Source organism: Penicillium angulare, assembly GCF_028827245.1.
Source record: "Penicillium angulare strain IBT 27051 chromosome Unknown utg000011l_segment0_segment0, whole genome shotgun sequence".
NCBI classification, from domain to species: Eukaryota; Fungi; Ascomycota; class Eurotiomycetes; order Eurotiales; family Aspergillaceae; genus Penicillium; species Penicillium angulare.
The window spans coordinates 504374-524128 of NW_026623170.1; the positions used below are offsets into that span (position 1 = coordinate 504374).

The 19755-nt window shown below is 47.0% G+C and overlaps 12 protein-coding genes across 12 annotated transcripts; 4 read left to right on the forward strand and 8 right to left on the reverse strand.

Annotated features, from left to right (window-relative positions):
- Nucleotides 1-210: 210 nt before the first annotated feature.
- Nucleotides 211-2734, forward strand: N7478_012355 (uncharacterized protein; the record flags this gene model as incomplete). Its single annotated transcript, XM_056928569.1, has 5 exons — nt 211-454; nt 599-1098; nt 1372-1517; nt 1679-1767; nt 1830-2734. The coding sequence occupies 5 exons, from the start codon at nt 211-213 to the stop codon at nt 2732-2734; spliced, it is 1884 nt and encodes a 627-aa protein (XP_056773127.1).
- Nucleotides 2735-2893: 159 nt separating this feature from the next.
- Nucleotides 2894-3193, forward strand: N7478_012356 (uncharacterized protein; the record flags this gene model as incomplete). The annotated part of the gene is made up of 1 exon (XM_056928570.1): nt 2894-3193. The coding sequence occupies one exon, from the start codon at nt 2894-2896 to the stop codon at nt 3191-3193; it is 300 nt and encodes a 99-aa protein (XP_056773128.1).
- Nucleotides 3194-3586: 393 nt separating this feature from the next.
- N7478_012357 (uncharacterized protein) lies at nt 3587-5001 on the forward strand (the record flags this gene model as incomplete). The annotated part of the gene is made up of 2 exons (XM_056928571.1): nt 3587-3957; nt 4011-5001. 2 exons carry the CDS (start codon nt 3587-3589, stop codon nt 4999-5001), a joined length of 1362 nt encoding a protein of 453 aa, XP_056773129.1.
- A 226-nt stretch (nt 5002-5227) lies between these two features.
- Nucleotides 5228-7266, reverse strand: N7478_012358 (GMC family oxidoreductase; the record flags this gene model as incomplete). The annotated part of the gene is made up of 6 exons (XM_056928572.1): nt 5228-5460; nt 5520-6123; nt 6194-6730; nt 6762-6996; nt 7054-7173; nt 7229-7266. The coding sequence occupies 6 exons, from the start codon at nt 7264-7266 to the stop codon at nt 5228-5230; spliced, it is 1767 nt and encodes a 588-aa protein (XP_056773130.1).
- A 762-nt stretch (nt 7267-8028) lies between these two features.
- On the reverse strand, nt 8029-9483 carry N7478_012359 (putative CUE domain protein; the record flags this gene model as incomplete). Its single annotated transcript, XM_056928573.1, has 1 exon — nt 8029-9483. The coding sequence occupies one exon, from the start codon at nt 9481-9483 to the stop codon at nt 8029-8031; it is 1455 nt and encodes a 484-aa protein (XP_056773131.1).
- Nucleotides 9484-9877: 394 nt separating this feature from the next.
- Nucleotides 9878-10533, reverse strand: N7478_012360 (uncharacterized protein; the record flags this gene model as incomplete). The annotated part of the gene is given in 2 exon segments (XM_056928574.1): nt 9878-9912; nt 9924-10533. 2 exon segments carry the CDS (start codon nt 10531-10533, stop codon nt 9878-9880), a joined length of 645 nt encoding a protein of 214 aa, XP_056773132.1.
- Nucleotides 10534-12062: 1529 nt separating this feature from the next.
- N7478_012361 (uncharacterized protein) lies at nt 12063-12302 on the reverse strand (the record flags this gene model as incomplete). Its single annotated transcript, XM_056928575.1, has 1 exon — nt 12063-12302. One exon carries the CDS (start codon nt 12300-12302, stop codon nt 12063-12065), a length of 240 nt encoding a protein of 79 aa, XP_056773133.1.
- A 65-nt stretch (nt 12303-12367) lies between these two features.
- On the reverse strand, nt 12368-12830 carry N7478_012362 (uncharacterized protein; the record flags this gene model as incomplete). Its single annotated transcript, XM_056928576.1, has 2 exons — nt 12368-12743; nt 12808-12830. The coding sequence occupies 2 exons, from the start codon at nt 12828-12830 to the stop codon at nt 12368-12370; spliced, it is 399 nt and encodes a 132-aa protein (XP_056773134.1).
- Nucleotides 12831-13076: 246 nt separating this feature from the next.
- Nucleotides 13077-13322, reverse strand: N7478_012363 (uncharacterized protein; the record flags this gene model as incomplete). Its single annotated transcript, XM_056928577.1, has 1 exon — nt 13077-13322. One exon carries the CDS (start codon nt 13320-13322, stop codon nt 13077-13079), a length of 246 nt encoding a protein of 81 aa, XP_056773135.1.
- Nucleotides 13323-14341: 1019 nt separating this feature from the next.
- On the reverse strand, nt 14342-15529 carry N7478_012364 (GPI-anchored transamidase; the record flags this gene model as incomplete). Its single annotated transcript, XM_056928578.1, has 1 exon — nt 14342-15529. One exon carries the CDS (start codon nt 15527-15529, stop codon nt 14342-14344), a length of 1188 nt encoding a protein of 395 aa, XP_056773136.1.
- Nucleotides 15530-16164: 635 nt separating this feature from the next.
- On the forward strand, nt 16165-16987 carry N7478_012365 (DUF1014 domain protein; the record flags this gene model as incomplete). The annotated part of the gene is made up of 3 exons (XM_056928579.1): nt 16165-16221; nt 16293-16393; nt 16477-16987. 3 exons carry the CDS (start codon nt 16165-16167, stop codon nt 16985-16987), a joined length of 669 nt encoding a protein of 222 aa, XP_056773137.1.
- Nucleotides 16988-17448: 461 nt separating this feature from the next.
- On the reverse strand, nt 17449-18677 carry N7478_012366 (TauD/TfdA dioxygenase family protein; the record flags this gene model as incomplete). Its single annotated transcript, XM_056928580.1, has 3 exons — nt 17449-17606; nt 17677-18381; nt 18458-18677. 3 exons carry the CDS (start codon nt 18675-18677, stop codon nt 17449-17451), a joined length of 1083 nt encoding a protein of 360 aa, XP_056773138.1.
- Nucleotides 18678-19755: the final 1078 nt, after the last annotated feature.

Sequence of the window (19755 nt, forward strand, 5' to 3'; positions counted from 1 at the left end):
CGAGGATCTTAGCATGTGAAAATCACCTGCACTAGACTGAGAAAATATGCATCACGCAAGACCGTTATCTGTCATTGTCAACCCGGAAGTACCCCCATAGTCCCACTAGGAAATGTGTACAAGTCATTGTCCCTCTTCGCAAGTCGTCATTTTATAAGTCTCCCATTGTACCCAAGCACCCTCAAAACTCACCAGGGCGCACACCCCCAAATGGAATACTCGAAACTCTCCTTTCTTCCTATCCCAGCCGCAATCAGACGTCAACTTCCTCGATTATACTCCAATAGGACTGGCTTCGATGAAGATTCAAGTGGCATTGTGTATCATGGACATGGACTGAATTCTTTCTCTGATCCTCAACTGTCTTCCCCCTCGTTCCCGGAAGTAACCCTCGCCGAGACAAGGAGGCCTTCCACTGCGAATGCCAGTCTTGATTCATTTGAGTCCAGATCTGGTGGGTCCGATAGCCCTGTCGAAGAGGGGATACCCCGCACTAAATATGAGAGCGAATCTGGTTTACGATGGAACAGGATAGTACCTGGTGAGAGGCCAAGTCAAGTCACCCTGATATGTTTAGTCACGCTTACTCTTTGACTAGCTTTTAATCTGCTACGCAATGCAGGATATGAGGCTCAACAGCCACATGCGGATGGCCGTCTGGCACGGTCGCTCTATGTTAATGCCTTGATGTACCTACTCGATGCCCTTCCTGCAGATCTTACGACCGAGGAGACAACTATGCTGGGAAATCGACTACCCCACTCCGTCAAATCATCACTTGCCATAAGCTCGAGTGCACAGCATGTACAAGTGGAAGGACAGAAATCGACAAAAGCACCCTCTTCTCCACGGTCATATCTCCATAGGATACTTGCGTCGGTGATTGTTTATGTTTTTGTACTCATCCGGCTTTTCCTACCATATATACATGCCTTCCTGCGTTGGGTATATGAATATGAGAGATCGCACCGCATCACGCAGCGGATTGTCGCTACGACTTTAGATGCAGCAGACGAGTTGGGCAAGAGGAGTGCTGGTATTGGCTCGACAGCCTCAAAATTGAATGAAGGTCGCCTTGGCACGGTGATTGGGAACTTTGTAAGTTGGTGGATAGAAGGAATTGCTGGTGGTGTATATGAAGGTGTTGGGGAGGGTATGGTGCATTTGGGCCTTTTAAGGCAAGACATGGAGTTTGGTAAATTTGCTTTGAAGATAGATACACGCTAGATTTGATGTTTTTGTACTGTATATGTAGAAATTTCTCCAATGAATAATGTCGCCACGTTCTGATCCTCTGCTGTTCAGCTGTATACTCGAGCCCTGAAGGTCTTATGTTCGGTTCATACAAATCCAAGTTCTTCGCTTGATCAGGCAAGTCCTTCCGAGGAAGTTGCGATGCCGATACGCGATAAGGGTAAAGATAAGACAGATAATCCTATCGATAAGCCTATCGATAAGCAACGTGTTGTGGTGTTGAATTCCCCCGGGATCTCCGCCACATCCCCTAAGAGCTCCAGGTAATTGGATCTGAGTATAAACTCTAGTTGATCATGTCAACCACCCGGCTGCCTTGCATTCCATCCGTTCGGAAGCAACAATTACATCTAGAATTGTGAGTATCTCTCCGAATCTAGAATCTATACCGAGCTATCTGTTGACCGCACCTGTGCAGTGCAAGCTTGCGACGTGCTTTACCGCCAGGGGTTTATGTGAGCCTTGCGCCTGCTGATCCGACCCTGTGGAATGGCGTAATTTTCGTTCGACACGGTGAGTCTAGATCGGGACATGCTCGTTTAACACTTCTAATTGAACATTGGTCTGCCATCTAGGACCCTATGCGTCGGCCATCCTTCGTTTCCACATTCGATTTCCAGATATCTACCCTGATCTTCCACCTCTTGTGACCTTTACAACCGACCTATTCCACCCATTAATCGTTCCTCTTACAACATACACCTTCAGTACCGGCTCAGCAAGTGATAATCCAGTCAGCGCGACGGACGATGAGCGATTACCCCCGGGTGGATTTAGTCTGCGCCATGGATTTCCCCATTGGTTCGGGAGAGCGAAGCGCAGTGGTCTTGCATCTGGCGCTTCGTCCCGAAATGTGAGCGGGGGCAGTGCAGGTACTGCGAATACTGCAACCAAGGGAATTCCCGAGTCAGCGGGATTTATAACTGAGGAGACAGCTCCCGCGGATGCGTCAGACGATCAGGTTGAGGATCCGGAAAATATTGATCAAAGTGAAGAGCCTCCTCGCGTTGCTCAAGTGCCCTCTATCAATCAATTTGTGGAGACTAGGAAGTCTGTGCCGGTTGCGGAGCTATTGGATTACATTCGATCCACGTTCGATGACGAGACTGTCTTGGATTCTTTGCCAGTCGATGTAGCAGGCAACCCGGGAGCTTGGCATGCGTGGAAGGCACACCGTCGGGGGGCCGACTCATTTGGTCGCTCCAGGCGAGAAAGTCCGCAAGCTCGACGCCCGGGAGATTGGCATTGGGATGGAATTTGGGCTCGGCGAGTGCAAGATGAGATCGAAGCTAGCCATTCTGAGCCTATGCTATTTGGGAATGCTGCTCGTGGCGGTGGAGATGAGACGGTAAGTCAGATAACTTTGTTAGTCGAGATGGCCACTGACCGATCACAGATACGATTCTCCCGTCTGGGTGATGCAACTTTAAGTTCGGTCAAGGAGAAAATGGAATCAGTGGTGAATGTAATTAAGGAGTGATGTTTCGCGCTTGCCCCAATATACCCCCCCATTATACTTCCGTTCCAGCTAAAGCGCTCCTGCCGACTACGAATTTGTCGTCGGCCAAGACTCAATATAACTCACCTTCTCTGCTGTTGATCTCTGCCGTTTGTCCAACCTCCCCAACCATCATTCAAAATGCCCAATGTTTTATCACTGGATATTAAAAGTTCTGCATTGCTTATTGCGTTAGTTCTTGTTCCGATTGTTGTCCTTTTCTGTGCCGTCGCAGTGCTACTCGCTTGCGCGGAGTATTGCAGCTGCAGATTCCATCGCCCTTTGTGGTTCCCCTCGTGCTGCCGCTGCCAGGGTTACCGAAGAAAGAAGAAGACGAGACTTCGATCGGATATCGAAAGCGCCGCTGGAAATCGAGATACCGAGACCTCTGAGTCACCGCTTGAGTATGAAGAGCCTGTCACCAGCGTGGAGCAGGTCTAGAAGGCTCACAGCCGCAGATGAGTCTCCGGGGCCTCTCACGGTCAGGAGATGCAATGAATCGCGGAGTCAAAGCACACTACCATCTTCATCCTACCCAAGGATTCCGCGACGCAGCTCCTCGCTCTCGACGAGTGAGCGAAAGGGCTCAGATGAGCCAACAACATCAACATCAACCAGAACGCCATCTTTAAGTGACAGCTTGTATCAAATTGAGGTTACGAAAATACGACAATCTAAATCTCCTATCCACCGGGGTGCAGATTATGCGAAAACTAAATCGAACGACGATCCATTCATAGATAACGTGATCCACCCTTTGCCCCTTCAATCATGTTTCTGTAATTGTTTGACTAACGTGATAAGCAGAATGCGGGACAAATTTCTGACATTCGAATGAATTGGGCTAGGAAGGGCTATCGTTTGGCCCCTCAGCTGGTCGTGCGTTGGAGCTCCGGCTCCTGGAACTCACCGGGACCATCTGCACGATTTTCAAATGGGACCTTGTCTGCGTCCAGAATTTCCGCGCCGGCGCCTCAACAGCCTCGACCCGAGCACACGAAACGAGGTGAATTTGATTCATTGCGGCCCATGGATCTTCCTGTGGCTTTCGTCAATCTGAGAGCAACGACAGACCAACTTCAGATTGGCATGGGGCAAACGTCTTTGTGGGCTACTGTATACGTCTCGGCTGATGTCAGTCCAACTCCCTTTCCAGGAGCCTCGAGTATTGCACCGCTGGATATAATGATTCTTCTCGACAGCTTGTAAGTTTTGGCCTTTATCCTGGTATCAATGAAGGTACTAAACGAGCATTTAGGGCACAACCATCTATCACCCTTTTGACTCAGGTCACTGTCGGGACTTCTGTTCTCGTTTCACACTTATCCCACAGCCATGACCGATTCGCCCTAGCATACATCGATCAAAACTCCAAACATGGATTTGAAATGTTATTGCCATTGGGCTTTCATGCCATAGGGGCTGTTCGATCTGCGCTTAATATATTCTCCAGCCGCCAGCTTGCTGCACATCAAAAAGCCTCTCTTGACATTGGAAATGTGGTTCAGGGCGCCTCTGAGATATTCTCCCGTTCACCTCGAGCTGCATTTTGTCATATATTCTTTGTGTCAGCGACGCCGCCAGACCACTTGTTAATACCTTGGATTGACCCAGCAATTGGATTTCACACCATCACCCCCCAGACATGCTTACCACTCGACAATGCAAACTCACAATTGGGGTGGCATATCTCTTACACTGTCGGCGCTTGTGATGCTGGGCCTAGAGAAACTCATTTTATACGCAGAATCTTGAGAGTCATTCGGCAGCTTCGCACCGGTATAAATCCTGGCTGTGTTATAGACTTGAAATTGTCGGTTACCCCTGGTGACGGGTGTCAGATTCAGTCTGTTATTGAGGATTGCAGGCTTATCTCCCTTAGACCTGGGGAAACTTGGAGCATCCCCGTGCAGATTTGTGTCCCAGCTGTGGTTGACTATCCATCCGAGACTCAACAAAGCTCTCCATTTTATGAACACCCGTTCATCGAAGAAATGATGGCCCAGATAAACGCTTTACTATGTGAATATTCATCCAACGAGCTATTTCAGCATCTACTTACAGTTCATGTGGAGTATCAACATTCTCTGCTCCCAGTGCCCACAACAATCAATGTGGAGAACCACCTTACAATTACTCGGCAAAACTACAAGACTCTGAGTGATCCTCAATCTTCTGAACTTAGCATGGGGAGTTTCTCACAAGACTCTGACTTCAGTTTCAGCCAGCACTCAACGGACAGCTCTTAATTGAGACATGGTATACTCCCTTGTGTTACCCATATATTGTTATTGATTATGTTTACTTTGGATTTTGGTTACGTTCTCAGTCAATCCTCCGATTTCAATACAGGTTGCTTTCAAAGTTGTGTAAATCACATTGCCTTGTTGCTAAATTGAATCGATTCAAATTGAAAAGGTCTTTACAAAGACACGTAGTAATAGGCAGCTCTCAGTCTTAATAGCATGCCCCTGCTTAAATACGCGGGTAAACGTTCCCAGCTTGCCGCCAGGTCTCTTTGATGAGATCCGCACACTTTTCTCCAATACCATAAGCCGGCATCTGAGTATGTCCGCCATGCAATGTTGGCATAACACTACAGTCAGCCACACGCAAGCCAGTAACACCTCTAACCCGCATCTTCTCATCCAAAACAGCCAGAGGATTCTCATCTCTACCCATCGCACAGGTACCCGCAGCATGATAGCCTAATAATTCCAGATTAGCAACACGAAAAACCAAAGAAGCCGCACAAAGTTCCACTTACAAGTAGTCGCATGTTCCTTAACATAAGGAACCCACTCCTCCCTCGTCGTATAAGTATGATGCTTCAAATTATCCGGCCAAGACCCCTTAACAATATCCTTCGTCCCGGCCCCCTTCATAACAACCTCATTCCCAAACCGACAAGCCTCACTAAGAACCAACATATCCATCGGATCACCTAAATAATTACAATCAACAACAGGATTAACCAACGCATCGGCCGAGCTCAGCGTAATGGAACCCCGAGACTTAGGCGCAAAGAGCTCTGCAATAATGGAAAATGCATGCTTATGTTCCACTGGGGGCTGATCGTATTGCTTTGGACCGCCGTAGCATTCTGTTGTGAAAAATTCGATGTTTGGTTGGCTAGGTGTTAGGCCCATTGGATCACGGCCTGGAAGGCGGGCGGCGTTTTTCCAGAGTGGCTCGTCTTTTAGGCGCTCGTCTAGTCTGGCGAAGGCGAAGACTCCGAATGGGAATGTGGAGAGGAAGCCTGTTTTCTTCTCTTTCCAGAGTTGGTATGTTGTTTCGAAGTTGTTGTCGTGGTGGACGGCGTAGTCGTTTGTTAGGCCTGCTTTTTCGGTTTCGTAGAAGATAAATACGATCTATTTAAGTTAGCTGTTGCTCACATTCAAATTGGTGCTTTCAAGATCGGAAATGTAAACATAAACATACAAGGTGGTCCATAAGATTTTTACCGACTCCAGGGGAAATCTTTGTAATCGGAATTTGATGCTTGTTCAGCTCTTCTTTAGGTCCAATACCTGAACGAAGCAGAATTGCAGGACTGCAGTATGCGCCTCCCGAAATAATTATTTCTTTCCGGGCATTGAACGTCTTGGATGTACCATCTGCGGCCTTCGTAACGACACCCGATGCGCGAGTCTGGCTGCCATCCTGTCTAAATACAACCTTGTCTACGGTTGTATCGGTGATGATAGTTATATTGCCCCTGGTGTTCTTGTTGGTCACGAAATCGGCACCGGTTGTTCTGAGGCCCTCGTAGACTGTTCGTGGGACATGACCGCAGCCCTGGGCGACATCACCAGTGCTGAACATATCATGGTTCAGTGGCATTCCTTGTGATTGTAGGGATTTCAAAAGTAGCTGAGAAATTGGGGCAAGGTCGTGCGGTTCTGTATGGAGGGGTCCGGAGTAGCCGTGACTCTTTGCGTCGGCCTTGAACCAGGGCTTGGGATGAAATGTCTCTGACTGAAACATATTTAGCTCAGTAGAATGTTACCTTCGACTTGGCCATTACCTTTCTCATGTATTTGAAGAAATCCTCTCCACTCCATCCTTCCAGTCCCCAGTCATCGTAATCTTGTTTGGATCCACGGATGCATAGAGTGCCATTGCAACCACTCGAGCCGCCGAGAAAGCGACCTCGACTCAACTTCACCTGGCGATTATCTACGCCTTTCATTGGGGGTGTAACGAAATTCCAATCAGTCTCGGCGTCGAAGTTATTCGACCATCTTCACAGTATTAGCGCCGTATAATTGAATATGTTGCTCAGATGAACCATTACTTACCCGCCCGCCATGTGTACATTCTCCAGATCTTTATTATGCTGGCCAGCCTCGATAAGAAGCACGCTGATATCAGGGTTCTCAGCAAGACGTGCTGCGACTACACATCCCGAAGTACCGCCACTACACCGACATTAGTTAATGGAGATCCATATCGTAAATGTGCATTTGTACTTACCCGCAGACAATATAATCGAAGGTACCTGCGTTCGCCATAATCAATTCACCAACCACGTCAAAAGAACACAGTAGTGACAAAAATGTGAAGATTTCTGCTCACAAAAGTACAGACGCTCCTCGCTTCTTAAACCAACATCACACCTACATGTCCCGTGCATCTCACCCCTCTCCAGCCCTCTTGGCCTCCTAACATTACACAGTGAGCGGTGGGTAATTCCGCACCTGGTTAGATCTAAGCGTACTAGGGTGATCAGCCGAAATCGAGAAACTCTAATTGGATTTCAGGCTCGCCAATACTGACCGAATCTGACTCGTAACTTGTTGGGGGGGCGGAATTGGCTGCGGTGCTCTGTTACACAGCAGCCAGTCAGAGGCTCGGCTACCCCGCAGGGCGGACTAACTTTATTGGTCTTTAGATCGGGATGGATGCGGAATCATCCGCCTTTTGCTCAATTTTGGGCCCGGTTTTGAGGAGGACCAGATGCGGGGTTCTTATGGGGAAACTATGAGGAAATCATAGGCCTGCCAAGTCAAGTCGTGGGAAGTGAGTCTGTGAAGCCTTGTTGCGAAAATCCCGATGCAGTGCAATATTGTAACATCGTCTATCTCAAAATAGATTTGAGAATTCTGGATACAGTACTGCCGTGCTGAGGTACATTGTTCCTCTCAGATAAACAAGCGATCAAACTGTAGTAGAAAACGCAGGTAGCTCCTGATTTTCTGTTTATTCGGAGATTCTGACCTTAAAACGCCACGTGGATATTATACTCTCGGCCACATAGAAAAGAAAAAAAACAATTATTGAGATGATTGGGATGCCGAGAAATTGGTTAGTGCCGGTGCAGCATTCTGGTTCTGTTTATCATGATGGCTCCATACAGGATCGCCGTCCTCATCAAACTCGGCCCACTGGAAAAATGAGCAACCCTCTTTCCCCGGCGCGTACCCAGTATAGCACATCCACATATATCTGCCGCGAGACTCGTGTTTCCGCTGCGAGCATCGCAGAATTGCATGTGCCCCACAACGACATCGTGGTGTATATCGTGGATGCAGGGTATCGCGGTACCAACGATATGTTATATTAATGCGGCAATTTCCAGAGATTGGATGTGGTGAGATGGTTTGAACAGGATTAATTGCGTGCTTCCATTCCTCTTGCATCTCTGCGTGCATTATGAGAAGAGAATTATGAGGTAGGTGTATAGAGATCTGCCCCTGAGCATCCGCATGGGCAGAAGATGGCTTGGCGATTTTGGGTTTTTCGGATGGGGAGCCATTTTGCTGATCATCGTTCTCTTCCTCTTCATCTCGAGGTATAATTCGGCGAATGCGGAATTCCCGTTCCACGCCTAAGCTAAGGCTACCAATCACCGGGTGTGGACCTAGATATGTCAATTCGTCCGCATGGTACCCCACACTTTCAGCTGGCCCATCGTAGCAATTCACAAAAGCTGCGTTCGGACGCCACGGCTTTGGTGACTGATATTTCAGTTTCTTGCCGTCCGGGTAGACATCGCGGATACGTTTTTGAATTTCCTCGTTTACGGTGCGTTGGACTTTTCCCGAGGCTGCACGTAGATTCGATGGTGCTTGTCGTACATTTGCTCGATATGTGCCGCCGTACGTGTATTCGGATGTCTGCTGTTTGTATTCCTCAGGCGTTGAAACATATATGCATGCCGTATGGGGACTCTGAACTGTACGACTGAAGAGCTGGAATTCGTATCTCGAAAAATATTCTGACTCTTCCAATAGTTCTTTGAGAAGTGTATTGGCCTCTTCTGGTGGAAGGAAGTTGTGGATGATAGTACAAGGGGTGTTTGCTGCAATATCCTGCGGCGCATAAAGATGTATTGTCTTTCCTTTCTTTGGCACCAAAGGTTTTATTTCTTTGAGAGGCATGAGAGATCCATCTTCGGATTTCGTCAAGACGTGAGACGACAGGGATGTCTGAATACCGAGGAACGAACTCGCAGCTGGCCGCTTCTTTGGGGTGGTATATGCTGTGAGACTTTGAGATGACAGTATGGAAGACGCACTTTCGACTGACCCATCACATGATACAAGGATGTCGAGTAATTCGTCTTGTTTGACGTTTGGATGCAGAGATATCAGAATAGCCAACTTGATATCTGTTGACTCTTCACCATCAGAAGCTGTTGTCTCTAATCCGTCAGATCGCTTCACTGTTTCGTCCTCCGGCTGCGTCCGTGACAGTCTTGGCTTTTTTCTTGACAAGAAAGCATCCATTGAAACGAATCCCCACCCAGCTACCTGTTCTGCAACGAAACGAGATAAAAGTAGAAAGGTGAAGATTGACAGATCGAGAAATTGATTGATAAGCAACGATAAGATTCCAGGTGGTTATCAGCATGTGACTGACCTCAAACTGACCAATCAAATCGATTCAAGCATGATCTTAGAACATGTATACTGCCCTTGAACAGTGGGAAAGAAAAGAGAAGCAAGCTAGAGATAAAAGCCCCGTATGTTATATGGTGTCTATCACTTTAAATCCTGGGATATCAAATATTGTACATCTTATAAGAAGTCCATACTACTCCATTCTCCACGTCCAAGATACACTCGTCCTTCACGATGATATTCCACCAAATTTTTCATTTGTCTCATCCCATCAAAAACTTCAACAAGAGCCGAAAGCCCCACCGTAGTCCACCCCTGATAATTACCTCGAAAATCGTCTTCTCCGTCAAATTTGTCCTTCGTAGATTTAACAACATATGGCCGTTCCCCAAGCCTCAAATCGGGAAAATTATCTTCAACAACTTTCACCCAACACCGAGAAAGATCCATATCCTTCCCCATAGTGCTGCACAGATCCGAAATAGCTTTTAATTGCGAAAACACCGCATCATCAACCATCAAGCATGCGCGGAGCCTGCTCGGGAGTTCTGTCGCCGGAATAGATAATGTCACTTTGTAATCATGAAATGCCTGACGAACTCCATCTTCGTTAAGGTCTGCATAATGTTCGTGAGCACTGAATAGTTTTGACGAGTAGGTTTTGATCAAAATTTGGAGTTGTTCCTCGGAGCCTGTCAGGGTTTGGCCTAACGATCTGCTAATCGCATCGTTCAAATAGCGTAGGAAATTTGGTAAGAGGTGTTTTGTGTCAGACTTATAGCATGTTCGATAGATGATTGGGCCCCAGCTCATCACAACAAAGTCGCGTGAGGGTCCCGGCGGAAGGGATCGGAGGCCAGGGGAAGTGCCGAGTCGGTAGACTTCTTCTTCGAGAAATATGTGAGCAGGCGAAGTAAATTGATTTGGCTCAGGCATCATTGTCTCAGGGCAAGTCCAAAAATTGCCCAGCGGCGTTATCAATATGAATCGTTTCGGTCATTTTGACAAAGATGATGCGATAGGTTCCGGATTAAATGCATATACGGCCTTGCAGCCGAGAAACTGCATTGGTGGCGTCATGTCTTCTCAGTTATGGTTCAACATTCATGGCGAACCACTTTTTAGCTTATAGCTCGACCATTTGGGATTCTTTAGCTTGGTGCAAATTTTGGTTCTTAGCTGGCTGTTCAGTGACTGGCTGGGTTTGACGCGGGTGGATAGTTTGACGTCATTGAGGTATCTCGGCTGTAACTATAACAGGAACTCGTTCATGAGTGAAATGAACCATCTCCACAAATTAAACTTCTGTAGAGTATGACATATTTTTACTCCTAGAGAAATAAATGTTTTTTTTGTAAATCAATGTGAATCGATCAAATCATTCAAGGTACCTTTAGGCTGGGAGGAAATTCAGCTCCTTAGTCATAGTATAGCTTGCCGCCTACACACCACTATCTACACTGTAAGCTCTACATAGATTGAAAGGCAGGTGGAAAGACAATCAGAAAGACAAATGAAAAGATAAACGGAAAATAAAATATAGGCATCAATAGATATTGATCTGTGCTATTTATTGACCTCTAGGCTGCCTTGTATGACTTTTGGTGCCTGTTACAACTTCAATATTCCTCCTTCCCGGGTCCCATCTTTTTCTTCTTTCTTCCTTTCTATTATTTATTCCATGGATCTGAACAACTTGAATGGGGCACTTAATCCCGAAGATCCTGATCCACCAAATTTCTCAACTGTTATTTTCTCAGTATGTACTGGATATCAATGAGAGAGGACTTTGGAATCAGACTAAAGGATATTGTATCTAGGAACGTGAGAGTACTACTGCAAGAGTCTCCAAGACACAGAGACTGGTACATGGGTCTATCTCAACAACATCAATCACAGACTTCAACTAGTATGACTCAAGGGCAGATAGTGGATCCCCTTCTCCAGTCAATAGAGACTGAGATCGCTACCAACGTTGATGAGATACAACCAGTTGAAGAAAGTACCAGACTGGAAATCACAATCTGAATCCTTGAATACTCTAGCCCAGTTCCAAGCTAATCGAAAACGGAAGCGAGTCTATCGGTCACGCAATCAACATGAAGCAGCAGGGCATGTTGAGCGGAATGTTATCCCGAAGGTGGAGGAGATTGAAGAGTTATTCCGCTGGCACTTTCTAATCTATCTAGACCATAACAATGCCGATCACCTTATCGACAAGGTATACACAGGGATTAAGAAGTCATCGTATGAGTGGACAGCAGCTTGGGATAAAATCCAATCGAACCTCAATATTCCCGTATATCTACACAGGATAGATAAAGAAAAAGAAGATGAATTATCTGAAATTATATTTCCGCACCTACTAGTGTAAAACTAGGACCCTGTAGCAATAAAACGCTACCAAACACTAATTCAGCTGAAGAATTGCCATGCTTGAGAATCTATGGGGTTCACAATAAGTCTCATGGCCCCGTCTCCACTGCCGCAGGTGGAACTGTTGATAGGGGCCTTGCACGCGTAAAGTGATTTCTTGCAGGCGGCTCTGAAAGTTGAGGACCGGTTGAATTGGAGTTGGTGCCAGAGCGGGTGCTCTGTTGTGACTGACGATTTTTGGACTGGGGAACCCAGAAGCGTTCGAACGTGTCCAGGAGGGTGACCAGTTCGGAAGTTGTTGCTAATGGGGGCTGTAACTGGATAGCCATGCCAGGGTCGAAAGTATCTAGGGCTCTTAGGACTTGACCATATTCTGAATAGGTGCCGAGCGACTTCATGAGACGCACCACATTGAAGATATGCGCTCGCTGCCGAGGCGGACTTGTTGCCAACCAAAGGAGGCATGATCAAGCTCGTTCAGACAAGCAGATCGGTCAGGCTTGAGCTTATCTTCCAGGAACTGGAACCAGCCATCTTTCAATGTAACCATGCCGCGATGGCATCGCAGAGCAATTGCTGCATCGGCTGATCTTCGGTGGTATTGGTGATGGTAATAAACTAGGTAGAAACCGAATCTACCACGGCTACATGCAACGTTTAAACGGCGGAAAGCACCCATGAAACCGTGCTGCTTCCCGGTACGCACATAATCAAAGATAACGATATCTGCTTCGTTACCCTGGATAGCGTCGATATTGAAGGCTCGAACGCTGTCATAGTTGTATAATAAATAATAATTATATGGATAAGCTTTTAACTTGTCTTTTGAGAGACCTGCCAATTTGTTTTCTTGTCATGCTGATTCGGGGTACGGTTCTTATGTCAGTGTGGTTTCGTATACGCATGCAGTCGGATATTGATCTCCAATCATAAGGCCAGTATTGTTATACGATACTGTACAGGAAAAACCCTTGTCAAACAACCCACTCGGAAGCACATCTCATTCGCCAGTTGTAGCCCATAGTAAACACAGGGGATTTGAGGGGTAATGGACCTCTTCAAAGACATAGCAACATACTCAGCCTCTGTGGAAGAAAGGGCCACTACCGGTTGCCTCTTTGAAGCCCAATATATAGGGCCTCCGTTGAGTTTAAAGACGAAGCCAGACGTTGTAAGGCATGCTTCTGCCTACCAGCCCAATCCGAATCCACGAAGCCACATAGTGGGTCTCCCAGCTTAGAGAAACTGATCGCGAGACTCTTGGTGTCTTTAAGGTATCGAAAGACACGCTTGACAGCCTCAAAATGTACCTTATCAGGGTTATGGGCATACCGAGCCAGCTTCGACATTTGACAGGCGAAGTAGAAACCATAAGCCAGATTAGGCACCCAATACGTTCCTGATAGTCAGTAACCTCTGCCGCCGGTGCAGGCTTTGAAGAGACGCAACGGATGAAGCCTTTGCGGGAGATGATTTTACCTCAATCGACGGTTTGACTGGCGAGTTCGAAGGTGTGACACTTATACCGCGGGACTTCTTCTTAGAAGGAGTCGCCGCAGGAGGAGACCCGTGCGTACGCTTTCGCTAAGCAGGGGGATCCTCAACACCATTGCTAAGGTCACCTATATATATACTGTTCTCTCGGTGAATGTTGATATCATGACCGAGCCTCCGATTCCGTCACGATGAGAACTTCTGCGAGCTTTATAAGCACCCAAGATGTTGTACCTTAGCCCAGGTGCATAGTACTCAGCCTCGAATGAAACATCATACACACATCCATTAGGCATCAGGAGAGCTAGACATGCTAGGCCTGTACCGATACTTGCGCCTTTCGCCCCAGGCTGTAAGATGTCATAGTATGCCACTGCACTAAGTTGAACGAGTACATGTAGTATATACGGATAAGTTGCCCAGGTGTGCTATACTAGTATATCATGATGTTGTATACCACTCGTTTTACTACCTATTAGACAATGACACAAAATGAGCGGTAGGTAGTACTAAGCAGCCTGAGTAGTAGGTAAGCGATAGATAAGGGAGGTTAAGTTGGTAGTAGTATACACACATATTCCAATATATCCATATACTGGTAGGTGGAGAACGGGCTGTTTCCAATCTCAGGCCCCTTGGGTAGGATATAAGGACATCGGAACGTGCTAGGACGGGGTCTTAGACATATCTTGCTCCCTACCTATAGATAGATGGGCAGTTGCAGATTTATATACCACCAATCAATAAGTGGCACTTTCCGAATAGTTAAAAACGACAAAGAAAGTTTGTATATTAAACGGTGGATATCCCCATCAAATTTGCGCTAAAACGCCGAGCTCCAATCAAATGCTATGTACAGTGATAAATAAAGGAATCAGCGACCCAAATACGAACCAGCCACCCAGATTGCAGTGCATGCTCCAATTACAGATAGTCCCACTAGGCGCTTGCCCCAGCTGCTCTCATCGGTCATACGTGTGGGGCCAACAGTCTTCTTTTGGCTCAGATGCACCGAAGACGAAGCTCTGTTGTCTGTTTGCTGGGTAGAGTTGTTAAGAATAGCAGAGTATTCTTCATCACGCTTTTGCCATTTCTCAACCAACTTCGCAATCTCAGCCAGGTCTTCTTTGAGAGAGCCTGGGTCTGTTGCATTGGCGTTCTCAACCTCAACATTCTGGACATTACCGAAGAAATCCACAACGGTTCGGAGACGACCTTCTGGTTCTCCGCCAGGGAACAGATCCCAACGCACGCCGGGCTGCGAATGAATTTTAGATTCGTCATACGAATCAAACAGATCACCGAGATTCAGCTTTGAATTGGCACTTGTCACTTGAGTCTCGAGGAATTCAAGCACATAATAAGTCCATCGATCAATCACCGCAACCCCAACATCGTTGTCTGCGTGATGCGAGTACGAAGACTGATCAAGCTCACTGGATCCCGTCGCAACAATATTAGGGGAATAAAAGTGCGTATACATAGTGTTTGCCTGGCAAGTATCGATCATGAAGAGCAATTCATGGTACCGCTTCTTCTCCCACATCTGACCAAAAGCGTCTGCCAGATCCCACGCGCCGATCTCCTCCGCATCCTGGAATTTTAAGAATTGATCACCCCCATGCCCAGTCATATAAACAAGCACATTGCTACCAGCATCAGAGCCGAGCCTCTTGCTCCGTGGAACATCTTCGTCGAGTCGGTCGGTCAAAAGGCGAATAAAGTTCTCCACAGTTACTTCGTAGCCCCTGTAGTCCACCTCAATATTGTCGCCATAGAGATCGACAGCGCGATCCGCGTTACTATAGACGGTTCCGGGGAAGGCGTTTCGAGGGTTGCACGCCATGTCATCGGGTAACATGAGAATGATCTGTGAGTCGGGAATGCCGAGCCGCTTGACGGTTCGGTATAGGGACAAGACATTGGCGAGGTGACGGTAGTTGAACCAGAATCTTGAGGTGGAGACCAGGACCGCCCAGTTGGAGGTGTGTTCGGCGGTGGCTGCGCAGGCAATGAGGAGTAGCAGCAGGAGCTGCAAGGAGCGGGAAACCAGCGATATCATTGTGGTGGACGGAGGAGCTAGATCATAGTCTGGAAAGGAGGGACGATACCAGCTCCGCTGGCAATTTTGAGGATATCAGGTTGAAATATGTCGTGGTCGGCAGAGCCAAATCACCAGAATTATCAGTTCAGCGGATTATCGCAAGCTCTTCTAGGTCATTGTTACAGTAAAAGATGATTGTTGAGTATCAAGTCACGACAGCGAGCTGAAGCGCCGCGAGGAGTTAAATGATGACAAATGATGCTTTCGGGATTGACACCTCGTTTATCAGGCGTCAATAATAAGGCTGTTATCGCTCACTATAACTATAGGGTGGGGTGAACTAAGCCCTGCAGACCTAGAAATTTGAGGTGAAAAAATGGCAAAAAGTGGAAATTTTTTATTTTGACTTCTTTCTCCATTGACCCTCTCGTTTCTATTCAAACAAAAGTTTCCATTAGCTCCAATTAATGAGCACAAGCTTGAAATATGAACTGAAGCTATATAGATTACTAACAGGGACACCGCCCGCTTCGGCATCGGCATAATCGTCAGGCGGATCAGCTCATCAACCAGCAATCCACTTTTCTTCTTCTTCATACTTCGCTCATTTACTCGGACTTGTACTACAATTTACCAGTACATCACCAAGCAAAATGGGCGGCAAGAAAGCAGGAGGAGAGAACTCTAAGAAGGCAGCCGGCAACGCTCGCGTGAGTATCAACAGAGCCCCGCCCCCGCCATCATTGCCACAATGCGCCCAAGCATACTAACAACGTCATAGAAAGCCGATGCTGCCAACTCCAAGAAGGCCGCCGAGGACCAGAAGCGCTCTGTCGAGGAGGAAAAGCAATGGGGCAAGGGATCAAAGAGCAATGCCAAGAAGTAGGTTCAGGTTCTGATCGTTGTTATCCATTGCAGTCTGAAGTTAAAAAAACTAAAAAACTAACATCGGCTTCGCTGTACAGGGACGACGCCGAAGCCAAGAAACAAGAAGCCGCTCGCAAGAAGGCTGAGCGTGATGCCATGCTCGCTGAAGAAGAAGCTTCTCAGCCTTCCAAGGCTAAGGGCGCCGGAGCCAAGACCGCACAAAAGAAGACCCGCGGCCTTGACCTGTCACAGCTTGATGATGAGCCCGGTAACAAGAAGGCATCGGCTCTAAACGCCACCGGTATCGACAATGCGCTTGATGCTCTTTCTTTGACGAGCAAGGATACATCGAAGGTCGAGAAACACCCCGAGAGACGATTCAAGGCCGCCTATGCTGCGTTCGAGGCTCGACGACTACCGGAGATTGAGGAGGAGAACCCTGGTTTGCGACGACAACAGCGTATGGATGTCTGCCGAAAGGAGTTTGAGAAGAGCGAGGAGAACCCCTTCAACCAGGTTCATATCGCTGTCAATGCTTCCAAGGATGAGATTGCTGCGGTGAGGGACCAGGAGCGCAGCAAGACCGAGCGCAGACTTGGTAGTAAATAAACCGGTTGAGGAACCACTTCTTCATGAAAACCCTATATCCGGGCTTCAGCAGTTGCCTGCTGCTATTCGAGGTTGCGTTGTCTCGATGCGCGCTCGGTGACATGTCCCATCGACTGGCAGGATACCAGGCGATTACCATTCACTGGTCAGCGCCACAGTGTTGAGCGGACAATTTGACGCATTATAGATCAGGTGAAAAATAGCCGAGAATTTTTTATGTGCTAAGCATTGTTAGCTTGGTAGATGTGAACATAAAATTACGAATTTGAATGACCACGAGGCTCAATGGCTACAACTCGTAGATCATAAAAAGGATCCTAAGACACAATTGTCTAGAAAGAAAACATTTTTATGTGATGCGAATTTGTTCAATTTTCGCAAAGACATCTGGTATTATAGCTAAGTGTCGATGCACAACTCCCATCTAGCCTTGAACCGTACTATCTCCATTCCCCAACGGCCTAGTTGCCCTCGGCAGCCAAGGCTTCTGATCGCGAGGTACTGTTAGGATCAAGGTAAGGCTTCTCTCCAATACCAACTGCGCGGTGACCAAATCGGTCGCCAAGACCTTCATAATCAAACGTAGCAGTATGGAAAGCAGAACGGTTATCCCAAATAGCTAAAAAGAAGGGAAAAGAAAAAAACAATTAGCAATCGATATGCAAGTAAATCACACACACAAGACTTACCAAAATCATTCGGATTCCTCCACTTGAAACGTACAGTGAGATCATGATTCTCCGTAATAGTACTATAAAACTTCTTCAAAAGTTCATCCGACTCTTCGGGATTAAGCTCATTAATCTGCTTCGGAAACGATCCAACAGCATAAATGCTCTTCCACCCCGTCACAGGATTCGTCCTCACAATAGGATGAACCGTCTCCAGTGCCTTCCCAATATTAAGCGGATTTCCTCTCGGCTCGGCATGAATAAAGACCTTCTCCGGATCAGCATCGGCAGCTTTCAAAAAGCCGTCCCCGCGATAAGTAGCCGTCAAACCCTCGAAGAATTTCTGATACGGTTTCGAGAATCGATCGTACATTTCATACCCCGAGGCCCAGAGGGTATCTCCACCTGTCTTGGGGAGCTGAGTTAATCGGAGAGAGGTGTAGTCGGCGGGTGCGGGCTCAAATTGGATATCAGAGTGCCAGCGGGCGGAGTCGTAGCGACGTTTATTGCGCTGTTCGTCATGGTTGTGCATCTTTTTACGGGAGATAGAGCTGATGGTACTGACTTGGGCGTCGTCGACGCCGAATTCGTTCGTGTTGTTTAGGACTGGGTGGATGTGGAGGGTTGAGTCGGCTGGTTTGCCGCTTAATTGGCCTAGCCGGTGGACGAGTTGTTTTTGGAAAGTATCGGTGAGGTTGTTTTGGGAGCGGAAGAAGACGACGCCTCGTTGGGAGACTGCGTTGGCTAATTAGTCTCATTTGTAGTATTGGAATGATCAAGGTTCTTAGGTGTTATTTACTTGTGATGGCAAGGTCGCGCACCAGCTCATCTGCATTTGGGGCATTCAGGAGGTCATCGACGATGTTTAGAGTTGGGTATTCGCGACCAATTACAGGAGTGGTTTCTTCGAATTCAAATTGATCCAAGGCACCACTTGCTTTTAGAGGAGCAGGGTATTGGGGCTGGCCTTTCTCGGCCGCGGAACGAACGGGTAGTGATTCGCCTGGAACGGGAGCCATGGTGAAATATGACACTAATAGTATAAAACAAGGTATAAATCCAAATGTAATATGGATTAAACTTGATCTTTATAGCTTTGTATAGCACCGATACTCTGCTATATGTAGTGTATACCTATCCCGAAGAATCGGGATCGAAAATCACGCAATTGGCCACAAAGCTTATGCCTTAATTAAAGTCACACTGATAACAAGATGTGCGGGGTACTAGAGCTATCCTATGGGGTAACGCGTCGAAATTAACGTAATTCTGTGTAGCTCGGAGAGCGCCCGGAGAAATTTTGCCTTCTGTTTACTAGTATTCCATACGATATACGATGCACATGTGCGGGGCTGTGTACGCAACGCCTGATCCGCTGCACATGTACTCCGTATAATCGGGCTAAAAGATTGACCGGGGAAAAGCCGCATTCATTATGTGTCCATTTACTAGATAAGATTCTTTACTGGTTGAATTCTCGATCTAGACTCAACTATTTACCCACGCCGTTATTGCAGACTGTAGGAATCAATCACGAAATCCATGGCCTAAACCACGCTTCAAAAGTGGGTTGTCGAGTCACAGAGCCGAACTTTCGGCTGATCATCGTACCCCACACGATCATCATCGGGTCTCTTTGGACTAGGTTTAGAGAAATAATTTCACCCTTGAGTCTATACTATACTTCGTGGGATAGAGTATTTCTTTTTTGATCAATGGGATGCATCTGCACCGACGTCTACGAACATCAAATTTCTTTTTCACGGGATTGTCGCATTTTTGTTGGCCCTAGCCCTCTCTTCGAAGCCGAACATAGAGAATACGACTAATTGCTTGACTACTGTATCAAAAGTGGCCAATTCGTACGGAGCAAGTACTCACACGGCTAGAGCAACTTTGAGAAATACGAACAATTAGTGTAAACTGTGCAGGAGATAGTACACGCGAGAAAATATCTCATTCGGGTTGGTACAGTAAGTGAGGCTACATTGTTCGGCACCATTGGGAGAACAATTCTCCTGCAAGTCTGTACTTACCTCTAGCTCCTATATACCGGTGTGCCGAGTAACAACGAATCAATTATATGAACAGAAGCAT